The 16,718-nt window shown below is 54.0% G+C and overlaps 1 protein-coding gene across 1 annotated transcript; it reads left to right on the forward strand.

Annotated features, from left to right (window-relative positions):
* Positions 1–35: 35 nt before the first annotated feature.
* On the forward strand, positions 36–16,381 carry ZC3HC1 (zinc finger C3HC-type containing 1). The gene is made up of 10 exons (XM_066551087.1): positions 36–364; positions 3,576–3,686; positions 5,021–5,172; positions 8,296–8,379; positions 9,396–9,523; positions 10,778–10,938; positions 12,686–12,905; positions 13,895–14,101; positions 14,247–14,456; positions 15,947–16,381. The coding sequence occupies exons 1-10, from the start codon at positions 228–230 to the stop codon at positions 16,013–16,015; spliced, it is 1,479 nt and encodes a 492-aa protein (XP_066407184.1). The 5' UTR covers positions 36–227; the 3' UTR covers positions 16,016–16,381.
* Positions 16,382–16,718: the final 337 nt, after the last annotated feature.

Below are 16,718 nucleotides of genomic sequence, written 5' to 3' on the forward strand. Positions count from 1 at the left end.
GAGAGCGGGGGCGCGGGAACATTCCCGCGGACACCAACGGGGACATTTGCGGCGACTTTCGCGGGGTCGCCGGCGCCTCCCGAGTCCTCGGCGAGGTTCCGGAGGCCGCGCGGGCCTTGCACGAGGCCATGAGCGACCCCCGCGGCGCGGGCGGAACGATCGTGCGCGAGCGGAACATTCGTGCGGGGCCCGCGTTTCCCGGGCCGTGACAGGAGGGAGGGACCAAAATGGCGGCGCCCAGCGCCGGGGGAGCGGCGGCGGCCGCGGCCGGGGGAAACCGAGGGCGGCCGCCCCCCGTCACCCCCCGGCAGATCCGCGACCTCATCGACGGCGGCATCGCCAGCGAGGGGCCCGGGCCCGGCGGGTGAGGGCCAGCGGCACCGGGACTCGCCGGCACCGGGCGGGAGTCGGGGGGAGGCCCGGCCGTGTGAGGGGAGGGGAGCGCTGGGGACTCGTGAGGGAATCGGGGACCCCTCGGGGTTATTTGGGGTCCTGAGGGGGAATTGGAGTCGGAGGGAGCGAGGCTGGAGGGGACTGGGAGGTGCTGGGAGTTGTTACTGGGGAGGGAGAGCGGGAAAGGAAAGCGCGGGAATGCACTGGGAATGCTGGAGAGACTCAGGGGCACTGGGAGGGACCACTGGTGGAACTGGGAGGCGCTGGGAATACTGAAGGGACTCGGGGACACTGGGAATACTGGAAGGACAAGAAGGCAGGAGTTGAAACAGGTACTGGGATACTGGGAGGGTACTGGGGGCACTGGGAGGATACTGAGGGTACTGGGAGGATGCTTGGGGTACTGGGAGGGTATTGGGGGCACTGGGAGGGTACTGAGGGTACTGGGAGGATGCTTGGGGTACTGGGAGGGTATTGGGGGCACTGGGAGGGTACTGAGGGCACTGGGAGGGTATTGGGGACACTGGGAGAGTACTGGGAGGATACTGAGGGCACTGGGAAGGTACTGGGGTTACTGGGAGGGTAACTGAGGGCACTGAGAGGGCACTGGGGACACTGGGGGGGCACTGGGAGGGTACTGAGGGCACTGGGGACACTGGGAGGGTACTGGGGGTACTGGGAGGGCACTGGGGACACTGGGAGGGCAGCCCAGGCCAGTGCCTGTGGAGTCCCCATGGCCTGAAGTGGCCATGTCCTGGTCACAATGGTCACAGCTTGGTGGGGCACTGGGAGCCCCAGGGGTTACTGGGAAGCAGTGGGAGCAGTGGGGGCTGGGCTTTGGGGGTGCCTCAGGGGCTCCCTTGTCCCAGCCCTCTCTGAATTTTGGCTGAATTCAGGCATTGGGAGGAGGCCAAAGGCAGCCATGGGGTGACATTGCAGTTTTGGGGACATCCCAGACATCCCAGTCCTCAGTCTGCCCCTGCTGGGCTCACAGAACGAGGCCCTGTCCCCTCCTTGTCCCAAATCCCACTGGCCCAGCTGTCACTGGGGACACATTTGAGGCACCCTTGGAATTTTATTCATTGTTTTATTAGGAATTAATGAAAAGCTGGGAATGGGGAGCTCTGGAGAAAATCCTTGTCAGGACAGGCCTGAGGGGTGGGGAGTTGCAAAGTGCTCTGTGCTTTGTTTCTAATCCTATTCCTAAAATCCAGCAGCTTCCCAAAATCCTGCCTTTTGCTAAATCCAACCTTCTCCTAAATCCAACCTTTTCCTAAAATCCAACCTTTTCCCAAATCCAACCTTTTCTGAAAAATCTAGCTTTTTCCTAAATCCAGCCTTTTCCTAAATTCAGCCTTTTCCTAAAATCCGGTCTGTCCCTAAAGTCCAACCTTTTCCTAAGTCCAACCTTTTCCTAAATCCAACCTTTTCTAAATTCAGCCTTTTCATAAATCCAATTTTTTCCTAAATTCAGCCTTTTCCTAAATCCAACCTTTACCTGAAATCTAGCATTTTCCCAAACCCAGCCTTTTCCAAAATCCAACTTTTTTTTAAATCCAGCCTTTTCCTAAAATCCAACCTTTTCCTAAAATCTAGGCATTTCCTAAAATCCAACCTTGTTCAAAATTCAGCCTTTTCCTGAAATCCAGTCTGTCCCTAAGATCCAGCCTTTTCCTAAATCCAATCTCTTCCTAAAACCCAACCTTTCCCAAATGCAACCTGTTCCTAAAATCTGACCTTTTCCTAAATACAACCTGTTCCTAAGACCAGCCTTTTCCTAAATCCAGTCTGTCCCTAAAATCCAGCCTTGTTCAAAATCCAACCTTTTCCTAAATCCAGCCTTTTCCTGAAATCCAGCCTTTTCCTACAATCCAGCCTTTTGCTAAACCAAACCTTTTCCTAAATCCAGATTTTTCTTAAATCCAAACTTTTCCTAAAATCCAACCTTTTCCTAAAATCTAGGTATTTCCTAAAATCCAACCTTGTTCAAAATTCAGCCTTTTCCTCAAATCCAGCCTTTCCCAAAATCCAGCCTTTTCCTAAGTCCAACCTTTTGCTGAAATCCAGCCTTTTCCTAAATCTAGCCTTTTTCTAAATCCAGCCTCCTCCTAAAACCCAACCTTTTCCCAAAATCCTGCCTTTTTCTAAAATCCAACCTTTTCCTAAATTCAGCCTTTTCCTGAAATCCAGCCTTATCCTAAAACCCAGCCTTTTCCTAAATCCAACCTGTTCCTAAATCCAACCTGTTCCTAAATCCAACCTGTTCCTAAACCCAACCTCTTCCTAAAACCCAACCTCTTCCTGAATCCAACCTCTTCCTGAATCCAACCTCTTCCTAAACCCAACCTCTTCCTAAACCCAACCTCTTCCTAAATCCAACCTGTTCCTAAATCCAACCTGTTCCTAAATCCAACTTCTTCCTGAATCCAACCTCTTCCTAAAACCCAACCTCTTCCTGAATCCAGCCTGTTCCTAAATCCAGCCTTTTCCAAAAACCCAACCTTTTCCTAAATCCAACCTCTTCCTAAATCCAACCTCTTCCTAAATCCAACCTCTTCCTAAATCCAACCTTTTCCTAAATCCAGCCTTTTCCTAAATCCAGCCTTTTCCTAAAATCTAACATTTTCCCAAAACCCAACCTCTCCCTAAAACCCAACCTCTTCCTAAACCCAACCTCTTCCTAAATCCAACCTCTTCCTAAATCCAACCTGTTCCTAAATCCAACCTGTTCCTAAACCCAACCTCTCCCTAAAACCCAACCTCTTCCTAAACCCAACCTCTTCCTAAACCCAACCTGTTCCTAAATCCAACCTGTTCCTAAATCCAACCTGTTCCTAAATCCAACCTGTTCCTAAAACCCAACCTTTTTCTAAATCCAACCTGTCCTTAACCCCAGCCTTTCCCTAACCCCAGCCTTTCCTAAACCCAGCCTGTTCCCAGCTCCAGCCTTTCCCAACCCCAGCCTGTTCCCAGCTCCAGCCTTTCCCAACCCCAGCCTGTTCCCAGCTCCAGCCTTTCCCAACCCCAGCCTGTTCCCAGCTCCAGCCTTTCCCAACCCCAGCCTGTTCCCAGCTCCAGCCTTTCCCTAACCCAGCCTGGTTCCAGCTCCCCCCTCTCCCCAGCCCCAGGCTGTTGCCATGTCCGTCCTTCCCCAGAGTTTCCCTTGCTGCTCTTCCTTTCAGGAAGGACACGTCGGGCTGCTCGGAGCGAGCCAACGGACCCTCCCAGCTGGAGGCTCTTTCCCTGGAATCTGCCAGCAGGGAGGCCTATTTCAGCAGGGTGGAAACATTCACCATATCCTTTGGGATGCTGGAATTCCAGCTGGAATTGTGGGCGAAGAGCCAGAGGGGTCACTGAGCCAATTCCTGCCCTTGCAGGGATATCCCAAAATTCCTCCCCAGCCCTGAGAGCTGTCCCAGCGCTCCTGGAGCTTGGGAGCTGTGGCCGTTCCCTGGGGAATGCTCAGTGCCCCAGCACCCTCTGGGGAAGAGCCTTTTCCTGAAATCCAGGCTCATCCTAAATCCAGCCTTTTCCTAAAATCCAGCCTTTTCCTAAAATCCCAACTTTTCCTATATTCCAAGCTTTTCCTAAATGCAACTTCTTCCTAAAATCCAACCTTTTCCTAAAATCCCAACCTTTCCTATAATCCAACCTCCTCCTAAAATCCAGCCTTTTCCTATAATCCAAGCTTTTCTTAAATCCAGCCTTTTCCTAAATCCCACCTTTTCCTATAATCCAAATTTTCCTAAAATCTAACATTTTCCTAAAATCCTGCCTTTTCCTAAATCCTACCTTTTCCTAAATCCTACCTTTTCCTAAATTCAGCTTCTTCCTAAAATCCAAGCTTTCCCCAAAATCCAGCCTTTTCCTGAATCCAGCCTTTTCCTAAATCCGACCTTTTCCTATAATCCAAGCTTTTCCTAAAATCTAACATTTTCCTAAAATCCTGCCTTTTCCTAAATCCAACCTTTTCCTCAATCCAACCTTCTCCTAAACTCCTCCTGGCACAGCTCCCTGCATTCCTGCCCTGCTCCTTGTCCCTGTGCTTCCCCTCCTGAGGCAGCTGCAGCCCGCCCTGAGCTCTCCCTTCCTGGGAATGTTCCCCCACAAACCCCGAGCTCTCCCTCCCTGGGAATGTTCCCCCATCCCACAAACCCTGAGCTCTCCCTCTCTGGGAATGTTCCCCCACAAACCCCAAGCTCTCCCTCTCTGGGAATGTTCCCCCACCCCACAAACCCCGAGCTCTCCCTGGGAATGTTCCCCCACAAACCCCGAGCTCTCCCTCCCTGGGAATGTTCCCCCACAAACCCCGAGCTCTCCCTCTCTGGGAATGTTCCCCCACCCCACAAACCCCGAGCTCTCCCTGGGAATGTTCCCCCACAAACCCCGAGCTCTCCCTCTCTGGGAATGTTTCCCCACAAACCCCGAGCTCTCCCTCTCTGGGAATGTTCCCCCACCCCACAAACCCCGAGCTCTCCCTCTCTGGGAATGTTACCCCACCCCACAAACCCCGAGCTCTCCCTCTCTGGGACTGTTTCCCCACAAACCCCGAGCTCTCCCTGCCTGGGAACGTTTCCCATCCCATAAATCCCAGGAATGCTGCTGCTGTCTCTCCTTGACGGGCAGACCCCCTGCGGTGGGCGGGGAAGCCGCCGGCGCTGTCCCCGCTGGTGTGCGCGCGTTTCGGCTGGGTCAGCGTGGAGTGTGACATGCTGAGGTGCTCCAGCTGCCAGGCCTACCTGTGCATGAGCCTGCAGCTCACCCTGGACCTCAGCAACTGTGAGTGGGGACGGCCCAGAGCTTGGGATTGTGGGATCGTGGGATCGCGGGGCGCAGCGGCTTCCAGGGGCGGGGAGGTTGGGAAAGCGGCTCAAGGCCAATGGGTGGTGTTTAGCTGGGGGGATGGAATAATCAAATCCTGGTTTGTGTTGGGAATTCCAGCTGGGAGAGGTCGTGGGATTGTAGGGAGTTTGGGTTGGGAGGGGTCTTAAAGCTCCTCCTGTTCTGTGCTGGTGTCCAGGGAATGTGGTTCCTGGGAATGGTGGTCCCAGGGAATGCTGGTTCCAAAGAATGATGAGAATTATGGCTTCAGGGAATGATTGTCCTAAGGAATGATGGTTTCAGGGAATGGTGGTTCCAAGGAATGATGGTCTCTGGGAATGATGGTTCTAAGGAATGGTGGTGTCCCAGGGAATGATGTCCCAGGGAATGGTGGTTTCAAGGAATGGTGGTCCCAGGGAATGGTGGTCCCAGGGAATGGTGGTCCCAGGGAATGGTGGTTCCAAAGAATGGTGGTCCCAGGGAATGGTGGTCCCAGGGAATGGTGGTTCCAAGGAATGATGGTTTCAGGGAGTGATTGTCCTAAGGAGTGATGGTCTCAGGGAATGGTGGTTCCAAGGAATGGTGGTCTCTGGGAATGATGATTGTAAGGAATTATGGTTTCAGGGAACCATGATGGTCCCAGGGAATGATGATCTCAGGGAGTGGTGGTTCCAAGGAATTATGGTTTCAGGGAATGATGGTCCCAGGGAATTATGAACCCAGGAAATGATGATTCCGAGGAATTATAGGTTCAGGGAATGATTGTTCTAAGGAATGATGGTCTCAGGAAATGATGATTCCAAGGAATGGCAGTTCCAGGGAATGATGGTGCCAGGAATGAAGTCCTAAGGAATGATGCTCCCAGGGAATGATATTTTTTAGGAATGGAGGTTTCAGGGAGTGATGGTCTCAAAGAATGATGATCTCAGGGAATGCTGATTCCAAGGAATTATGTTTTCTGGGAAAGATCGTCCCAGGAAATGATGATTCCAAGGAATGGCAGTTCCAGGGAATGATGGTGCCAGGAATGAAGTCCTAAGGAATGATGCTCCCAGGGAATGATATTCCTTAGGGATGGAGGTTTCGGGGAGTGATGGTCCCAAAGAATGATGATCTCAGGGAATGCTGATTCCAAGGAATTATGTTTTCTGGGAATGATGCTCCCAGGGAATGATATTCCTTAGGGATGGAGGTTTCGGGGAGTGATGGTCCCAAAGAATGATGGTCTCAGGGAATGCTGGTCCCAAGGAATGGTGGTCCCAGGGAATGATGATTCCAGGGAATGATGGTTTCAGGCAATGATAGTGGCAGGAATGATGATCTCAGGGAGTGATGGTTCCATGGCACAGTGGTTCCAGGGAATGATGAAATTCTCACTGTAAAAAATGTCTTTTTTATGCTGGGATAGACCCTCTCCCACACACCCTGTCCCCACTGCTCCTTGTCCTCTCCATGGAAAGGAGACCCTCCATCCTCTTTGCACCCATCCTTTAAGGACTGGAAAACCCCAGTGAGGTTCCAGAGCTCAAATCAGACCCAAGGGAATGATCCAAAACCGTCTGGAACACTTCCAGGCTTGGGGCACTGATCACCTCTTGGACTGTTCCAGAGCTGGATCAGCCTGGTACAGAAATGGTTCCTCCTGTTGAGCCTGAGCCTGCGCTGGTGCAGCTCTGAGCCATTCCCATGCTGGAATTCCATGCCAGTCCTGCCACAGGATTCCAGGGAGAAGAGCTCAGCATTCCCTCCCCCGGAAGGTGCAGAGTTGACCCCTCATCCTCCTTTTCTCCAAACAATCCCAAGGCTCTCAGCCTCTTTCCAGGTTTTCCAGCCATTTCTCCAGCCTCATTGCCCTCTGGATGCATTTAAGGATCTGAAAATCCTTTTAAAAATTCTCTTTTCTTTCCCAATTCCTGGATCTGCTTCCCTGATCCTCCACTGAATTTTTCCAGCATGGAAAAATTGATCGGTGGTTGCTGCTCACCAAAGCCATTCAGGCAGAAATTCCATTGTGAGATTTAATTAATGAACTCCTTATTATCCCACAAGGCAGTGCCATCCCCACTTCTCAATTTTCCTGGCTGCAATTGCCCTGGAAGTGGACAGGGAGCACATTCCTGCTGCCTGCCAGGTGCTGCCATGTGGGAATACTGAGCCTTTCCTTTTGGGTCACTCAAGATCAACATTCCCTATTTATTCAGATTATCTCTGTTAAATAAACCTTGGCCTAATTATTCCATTGGAAATCACACCAGGTTAGGGAAATCCAAACTAATCAAAGATTGGGAAGGAGGCATTGAAAAACAAATTGAAAAAGAATTTTTTTTTTTTTATTCTGAAAGTGTAAGTGAAATGAAATGTCAGAATTTTTGGGGGGGTTTTTGGGGAAGTTTGATTTCCAGACATAGCTGGGATTTGGCTCCTACAGCTGGGGTGGAGGGATCAGCTCAGCCAGGGGTTGGCAGCATCCCAGGAGGAGAAACTGGCAGGATCCAGCAGGTTTTGTGCCCGGGGTTGGCTTGGGCTGCTTTTCCACAGGCTCCCCTGTGCCTGGGAATGGGAGGGATTTTGGCTTTGGGCAGGTGGAACTGCTGAGGTGACATTTGCTGTTCTGGGGCTGCCTGAGAGAGCCTGGAATTCCTCTTGCTGGGAACAGGGCGGAGTCTGAGGTTGGAATCCTGGATGCTGAGAATTTTAAACTTAGTGTGCTGAGAGAGTTTAGAATTCTCAGAGTTCTGAACACAGAGTTTAGAATTCTCAGCACCCAGTAGTGGTTATATTAGGTGTTAATATTTAAATTTGAGTACTTCTTGCTTTGACTACAGTATTTAAAAAAACTTATTTTTTTTTAATTAGGACACTTTTTTGTTTTTGAGAATATATAATTTTAAAATTATTATTAAAATTATATGAACAGTCTGAGGTGAAGCTTCAGGCTGTGCAGCCTCCAGCCTCGGGCAGCATCCTGGGAAATCCTGGGAAAGCATCCCAGGGAACTCTGCCACCAGCTGGCCTGGTTTTCCTGGCCATTCCCTGAGCAGGTGGCAGTGCAGGGGAATATCCCTGAGTTTCTCCCTGCAGACAAGGAGCGCTGTGAGGAGCTCAGGAAGGCCCTGAGCACTGCCCACGAGAAGTTCTGCTTCTGGCCAGACAGCCCCTGCCCAGGTGGGTGCCCCAGATTCCTGCATTATTCCCATTTTTTCCCCTTTTCATTGTTCCTGCCATCACACTCTGCTCTTCCCTGTGGGAATGATGGAATACAACAGGAAAGCAGCAGATGGAAGCCCCAGGGCTGGATCCAGCTTTTCCTGACCTTTGGGTGCCTCTGGAGCACTTAAATTGCTTTGGGGTTGTACCTGGGAGGGGACAGGGGAAGTTTGGTGTCGTGGAATGCTCAGAGAGGGATAGATCCTGTCTTGGGAGCTGTGCTGCTTGGGAATGCTGAGAAGGGAAAACTGTGCTGAGCTTTTCCTTTAAAAGCCAGGAAAAGAATCATGGAATTGTTGGGGTTGGAAGGGACATGAAAGCCCTTCCAGTGCCACTCCAGGGACACCTCCCACTGTCCCAGGCTGTTCCAGACCCCATCCAGCCTGGCCTTGGGCATTGCAGGGATCAGGGGCAGCCCCAGCTGCTCTGGGAATCCCTTCCCAAAATCCCAGCCCAGTCTCCCTCTCCAGGGAATTCCCTCCATTCCCAGCTCTCCCAGCCTGGGATTGGATCCATCCCCACCCCGACTCCTCTCTAGGAAGGGATTTTGGGATCCGGGGGCTTCACTGGGAATCTCAGGACTCCAGGAAGGGTCTCCCTTCCCTTTTCCATCCCCAACTTCCATAAAAATCCCTCAGGGTGGATTCTGAGCCTCCTTGATTCCAGAATCCCAGAATGGTTTGGGTGGGAAGGGACCTCAAAGCCCATCCCATTGCAACCCCACCATCCCAGGCTGCTCCAATCCTTCCTTGGGCACTGCAGGGATGCAGGGGCAGCCCCAGCTGCTCTGGCAATCCCAGCCCAGCCAGGAATTCCTCATTGCCAAGATCCCACCTAAGCTTTTCCTCCTTCAGCTTAAGGTCACTCCCTCTTATCCCATCACTGCATTTACCTGGAGAGCCTGGCTGGGCTCCTGCCATTCCCTGTGGGATGAGGAGGGCTGGGAATGCTGAGCACAGCTTTGCCCTCCCCAGATCGCTTTGCCAGGCTCCTGGTGGATGAGCCCAGAGTTCTTCTCCAGGATTTCCTGGATCGCTTCCAGAGCCTGTGTCAGCTGGAGCTGCAGCTGCCCTCCCTCAGACCAGAAGACCTGAAAAACATGGTGAGTTCCCTCCTGCTCCCAAGACCTGAAGAACATGGTGAGTTCCCTCCTGCTCCCAAAATTTGCAGCATTCCAGGCTCTAGGGACGAGCCTGGGCCCACCCAAAATCAGGAATTTCAGCCTGTGTGTGTGTGTGTGTGTGTGTGTGTGTGTGAGGGATCTGCTCCCACTTTGTTTTTCCCCTTGGACATTCCCCATGTGGTGGTTCCACCATGGAAACGTGTAAAGAGGAGTTTGGAATGGCTCATCAGCTGGGAAGTGTGTCTGGTTCCCAGTCTGGACCTTTCCCAGTGTCCAGGCTGCTCTGTGGTGCCTGGGAGAGGGGATTTGGGATCCCACAGACTCCTTTGGGAGCTCCAGCACTCCGTGAGGAGGGGCAGCCCACAGATCACTCCTTTAGCTGGGATGTCTGGAGACAGGAATTTGGGATGCCAGGGGCTGCCACCCTGAACCTCAGGTATGGGCAGAGACCTGGGAAGGTGAAGGAGCCCGAGGAGGCTCCACAGGCAGGAGGGAAAAGCAGGAAGAGCCAGGAACAAGTGTGGAATTGTCACCCTGCAGGGACCTGTCGTGGCCCTGCTCTGCTGCAGCCAAGTCTGGCCGGTTGGACACTCCTTTGCCAGGGAACAGATGGCTCTGGGCAGCCAGGAGCTGTGTGGGATCCAGGGAATCTTCATCCATTCAGCACAGCCCAGGGGTGGTTCAGGGCTGGCTGAGCTGGGAAAGCACCAAAGGCACGGCAGGAGCGGGACCTGCTCCTCCTCAGGGAGCAGCTGGGGCCTGGGCACATTGCATGGAACGGGGAGCCAGGGGCAGGGAGCAGTGCTCTGAGTGCCTTAATGAATGAATCTATTATCCCACAAGGCAGTGCCATCCCCACTTCTCAATTCTCCTGGCTGTGATCGCCCTGGGAGGGAACAGGGGGCACATTCCTGCTGCCATGTGGGAATACTGAGCCCTTCCTTTTGGGTCACTCAAGATCAGCATCCCACGAGGATCCCACGAGGATTCCACAACCCAGGGGTGCTTTAGGGCTGGCTGAGCTCAGCAAGGCACAGCAGGAGTGGGACCTGCTCCTCCTCAGGGAGCAGCTGGGGCCTGGGCACATTGCATGGAATGGGGAGCCAGGGGCAGGGAGCAGTGCTCTGAGTGCCTTTTCCCCGTTCCCAGAGCTGGGGGTACAAAAGGGGTCGTTCTCCATGTGGGACAGGATTTGGGAGTGAAACCAGTGCCTTTTATCCCTGTGCTCTGCAGTCCCTGACAGAGGAAAGGATCACTCGGCTCCTCCAGCTCATTGGGGAGGAGCTGGAGCACAAAGGCACAGAGGGAGAGAAGCCTCCCGGGAAGTTTTCCACGGAAATCCTGCAGGTGCACGTTCCTGCCTGCATCCTGGCGCTGTGTGGCTGGACCTGCAGGTGGGCAGGGCTGCAGGGCTGGGCCTGGAGTGTCCCTCACACTCTGGGCTGGCCATGAAAGCTCTTGGGGGCTGGAGGGATGGGGAATGTTCCTCCTGTGGAATGCTCACTATCCCTTTTTTCACTGTTTTCCCTCTTTTTCACCATGCTTCTGCCTACCTGATTGTATTTTCCCATTTTCCCTTTTTTTTTTGCTTCCTTTGTGTCACTATTTTCCTTATTTTCCCTCTTTTTTCACTAGAATCCTGCTTCCCTTATTTAACTATTTCCCCACTTTTCCACTACATTCCTGCTTCCCTTATTTTACCCCTTTTTTCCCCTCTTTTCCCCTTCTGTTCCTGCTTCCTGGCAAGGCAAAACACAACTGGGCCAGTTTCAATCAACATCATAAATGGGATTTAATAGACTCTTTTCCCTGACTTTTCCAAGCCCAGGCTTATCCCTGAGTGCCTCTCCTGCCTTTCCCCAACCCCATCCCCAACTTGGAAGTGCCCAAGGCCGGGTTGGATGGGGTTTGGAGCAGCCTGGGGTAGTGGGAGGTGTCCCTGCCCATGAGGGACTGGAATGAGATGAGCTTTAAGATCCCTTTCAACCCATCCTGTGATCCCATGAGGATCCCATGAGAATTCCATGAGGATCCCACAAGGTTCTCATGAAGATTTCATGAGGATCCCATGTGGGTCCCATGAGGATCCCATGAGGGTTCCATGAGGATCCTATGAGGGTTCCATGAGAATGCCATGAGGATTCCACAAGGATCCCATGAGGTTCCTATGAGGATCCCATGAGGATCGCATGAGAGTCCTGTGAGGATCCCGTGAGGATCCCATGAGGATCTCACGAAGATTCCTTGATGATCCCATGAGGATCCCATGAGGATTCCCATGAGGATTCTGTGAGGATCCCATGAGGATCCCATGCGGTTCCTATGAGGATCCCACGAGGATCCCATGAGGATTCCCATGAGGATCCCATGAGGATTCCCATGAGGACCCTATGAGGATCCCATGAGAGTCCTGTGAGGATCCCATAAGGATCCCAGGAGAATCCCACGAGGATTCCTTGATGATCCCATGAGGATCCCGTGAGGATTCCCATGAGGATTCTGTGAGGATCCCATGAGGATCCTATGAGGGTTCCATGACGACCCTATGAGGATCCCACAAGGATTCCCATGAGGATTCTGTGAGGATTCCATGAGGATCCCATGAGGATTCCATGAGGATCCTTTGAGGATGCCATGAGGGTTTCATGAGGATCCCATGAGGATTCCACGAGGATCCCATGAGGGTGCCATGAGGATTCCATGACGGTTCCATGAGGCTCTCATGAAGATCCCATGAGGATCCCGTGAGGATTCCACAAGGATCCCGTGAGGATCCCGTGAGGATCCCGTGAGGATCCTGTGAGGATCCCATGAGGATTCCACAAGGATCCCGTGAGGATCCCATGAGGATTCCACAAGGATCCCGTGAGGATCCTGTGAGGATTCCACAAGGATCCCGTGAGGATCCCATGAGGATCCTGTGAGGATCCCGTGAGGATTCCACGAGGATCCCATGAGGATGCCATGAGGATTCCATGACGGTTCCATGAGGATCTCATGAAGATCCCGTGAGGATTCCACAAGGATCCCGTGAGGATCCCATGAGGATCCTGTGAGGATTCCACAAGGATCCCGTGAGGATCCCGTGAGGATTCCACAAGGATCCCGTGAGGATCCCATGACTTGGCTCTGTCCCTGCAGCGCTGCCTCGGGCTCCATGAACCTCGCGGTGATCACCTGCTCCCGCTGCATGAGGAAGGTGGGGCTGTGGGGCTTCCACCAGCTGGAATCTGCTGCAGCTCCAGAGCTGGATTCCTGTGGCTCCAGCAGCACCACCCCGGCTGCTCCCGAGCGCTTCCCGCCCGTGCCCACCTCCCCTCGCAGGATGCTGACACGGAGCCAGGACCCAGCATCCGAGCAGGTACATCCTGGGGGCTCTGGGCAGGGACACCTGGCAGCTCCAGGAGCTCCAGATCCCTCACCCACATCCAAGGGACACATCCGTGTGCTGGGAAGGGCTCCTGTGGGGTGCCTGAGGAGGATTGGGGTTGGACAAGGCCCCCTTGGTGAGCAGAGGAGCTCCAAATCCCTCACCCACATCCAATGGACATCCCTCATCCCCCTCTGGGCAGGGCAGGGACACTTGGCAGCTCCAGGAGCTCCAGATCCCTCATCCATGTCCTATGGACATCCTTCATCCCTCTCTGGGCAGGGCAGGGACACTTGGCCAGCTCCAGATCCTTCACCCACATCCAATGGACATCCCTCATCCCCCTCTGGGCAGGGCAGGGACACTTGGCCAGCTCCAAATCCCTCACCCACATCCAATGGGCATCCCTCATCCCTCTCTGGACAGGGACACTTGGCCAGCTCCAGGAGCTCCAGATCCCTCACCCACATCCAGTGGACACATCTGTGGTGGGAAGGGCTCCTGTGGGGGGCTGAGGAGGGCTGGAGCTGGAAAAGGCCCCTTGGTGAGCAAAGGTGCTCCAAATCCCTCACCCACATCCAATGGACACTCCATGTGCTAGGAAGGGCTCCTGTGGGGTGGCTGAGGAGGATTGGAGCTGGACAAGGCCCCTTGGTGAGCAGAGGAGCTCCAGATCCCTCATCCACGTGTGTCCAATGCACATCCCTCTCTGGGCAGGGCAGGGACACTTGGCCAGCCCCAGGAGCTCCAGATCCCTCACCCACATCCAGTGGACACATCTGTGGTGGGAAGGGCTCCTGTGGGGGGCTGAGGAGGGTTGGAGCTGGAAAAGGCCCCTTGGTGAGCAAAGGTGCTCCAAATCCCTCACCCACACCCAGTGGACACATCTGTGGTGGGAAGGGCTCCTGTGGGGGGCTGAGGAGGGCTGGAGCTGGACAAGGTGAGCAGAGGAGCTCCATGACGCCGTTTTCCCCCAGCAGCACGAGAAGAGCCCGTCCCCAGCCCTGGCCCGGCCCCGGGGCTGGGACTCCCCCAGCTCCATGGACAGGGGGGAGCTGGATGTGAGCAGCCCCGCCCTGAGGAGCCGCCCCGTGACCCGGAGCATGGGGCAGGGGGACACCATGGAGGTGCCCTCCAGCCCCGTGCGCAGGGCCAAGCGCGCGCGGCTCTGCTCCTCCAGCAGCTCGGTGAGTGACCCTGCCAGGGGGCTCCCCCCATCCAGGGATTTGTGTTGCCAGCCCCTGCTCAGGGCTTTGGGCACAAAGAGGGTTTCTTGGTGTCTCTAAGCATGCCGTTGTTGTGTCCCTTCTCTGCCACCACCTCGCTTCCCAGGACGCTTCCTTGAGGAGCTTCTTTCACCCCAGCTCTCAGCACCGTGATTGGTGTCCCTGGGTCAGCACTGGGGAGGGACAGGAATCCCTGGAGGACGCTGCATCCCAGACAGACAAGGAGCCTGGGAAGGCTGAGCCAGGCTGGGAGGTGGTGCTGAAGAGGCTCCTTGGCATCCAGAAATGTGACACAGTGCCCGAAACGGAGCCAGTGGTGAGTCTGGGGTATCCCAACTTGTCCAGGCAGCAAAAATTTGGGATGGGTGGGCTTTGGGTGGGATCAATCCCAGCCAGGTGACAAGGACCAAGCTGCAGAGCGTGAGCCCTGGCATTCCCACAGGCAGGCTCCATCCAAGGCTGGGCTGTGCTGGAGCTGCCCCAGGGCTGCTATAAATAACAGTGCTGCCCAAGATCTGGTTTCATTCCCCAGAGTGTCCCCAGAGCTCCTCTCTGCAGCCATCCCAGCTCCTGGCTCCAGGCTCTTGGGGTGCCAGCTTTGCTGAGGCCACAACTCCCTCCCCATGTGGCTGTGGAGCAGCTGCTGCCTCCCTGGCTCTCTTGATCCACTTGGATTCCTCCTGCCAGCTCCTTCCTGCCTCTCTTGGAGCTCAGGTGGAGCATTCCCCCTTCAGCATTTGTCCTGGCACTTTCATGGGATTTGTGTCCCCAACAGGTCCCTCCTAGGGGTGGCCCTGCCCACAGCAGGGGCTTAAAACTGGTTCATCTTTAGGGTCCCTTCCATCCCAAACCATTCCATGACTCTGTGGTTCTGCCATGTGCCAGGAAAGCTCCAGATGGTCCAGCAGGGCCAGTCACAAGTCAGAGGCACCAGACCCAGCTGGAACAGGGGATGGTTGGAGTCTCTTCCTGCTTTTTGGGCTCCTTTCCTGCTTTTTGGGGTCCTTTCCTGCTTATTGGAGTCCCTTCCTGCATTTTGGGTTCCCTTCTTACTTTTTGGGGTCCCTTCCTCCATTTTGGCATCCTTTCCTGCTTTTTGGGATAATTTCCTGCATTTTGGAGTCCTTTCCTGCTTTTTTGGGTTCCCTTCCTGCCTTTTGGGCTCCTTTCATGCCTTTTGGGGTCCTTTCCTGTTTTATGGAAAACTTTCTGCTTTTTGGGCTCCTTTCCTGCTTTTTGGGATCCTTTCCTGCTTTTTGGGTTCCCTTCCCGCTTTTTGGGTTCCTTTCTTGCTTTTTGGATTCCCTTTCTGCTTTTTTGGGTCCCTTCCTGCTTTTTTGGAGCCCCTTCTTGCTTTTTAGGTTCCCTTCCTGCCTTTTGGGGTTCCATTCCTTCTTTTTGGGGTCCCTTCCTGCTTTTTGGAGTCCTTTCCTGTTTTTTCTGTTTTATGGAGTCCCTTCCTGTTTTATGGAGTCCCTTCCTGCTTTTTGGGGTCCCTTCATATTTTTTGGGTTCCATTCCTGCCTTTTGGGGTCCTTTCCTACTTTATGGAGCCCCTTCCTGCTTTTTGGGGTCCCTTTCTGCTTTTTGGGGTCCCTTCCTGCTTCTTGCTCGTAGTCTCCTTGTTCTCCTCTCTGCTGGCAAATTGGGATCATGAAGATGAGGAGCCAAGTGCTGTCCTGGCAGCCAGCTGGGATATTTTGGGTGGTTTTTGCTGCAGTTTCCCCTCGTGCCCTTTGCCAATGGCAGCTCCTGCTCCAGTGCCTTGACCCGTGGCTGTTGTTGCTCTGTTCCCATCTTTTCCAGAGCCTCTCGGAGAAGTCCTGCAAGGTGTTCCGCATTTTCCGCCAGTGGGAGAGCATGAATTCCTCCTGAGCCCTGGGGACACACCCACAGGGGGACACACCCACAGGGGGACACACCCACAGGGGACACACCCACAGGGGGACACACCCACAGGGGGACACACCCACAGGGGACACACCCACAGGGGACACACCCACAGCTCTGGTGGCTCCTGGGCAGCTCCGTGTCCCGAGGCAGCTCCAGCCACGCTGGGATCCCCTCCCTGCCTGCCCTGCTGGAGCCTTCACAAACTGCTGCTGTGTCTGTCCCTCCCTCCCTGCGAGGGCTGCCTGGAGCTGGGATGTGCTGTGGGCCCGTGGGGTGACAAGGGGACATTGGCACCTCCCCAGGAAGTGACGCCAGGTGGGAATAAACATTTCATTTTTGTTTTTTTTCTTTTTCCTTCCTGCTGGTGTGGTGCTTTTTCCCAGGGCAGGAGGAGGTCAGGACCTGGTGTGGTTCCTGTATCCCTCAGGATTCTTGTCCTTCTGGGATCAACATCCCGCTGCCTCCCTGTGCATCCCACTCCACATTTTGTTTTTCCATTGCCTCAATCCCTGTCCCTCTGCTGATGGCCAGTTTGGGGTGATGAATCCCTCTGGTTGGAGGGTGGGATTCCCAAAACCTGGGAAGAAATGAGTTTGGGCTGCTGGGAAGGGAATGGTGTCATCTCCATCCTTGAGGTTATTGGGGAAAGGGCTTTGGGAAGGGCTGGGATTCCACAGACAACCTG

This window comes from Molothrus aeneus, chromosome 5, assembly GCF_037042795.1.
Source record: "Molothrus aeneus isolate 106 chromosome 5, BPBGC_Maene_1.0, whole genome shotgun sequence".
Classification (NCBI taxonomy): Eukaryota; Metazoa; Chordata; class Aves; order Passeriformes; family Icteridae; genus Molothrus; species Molothrus aeneus.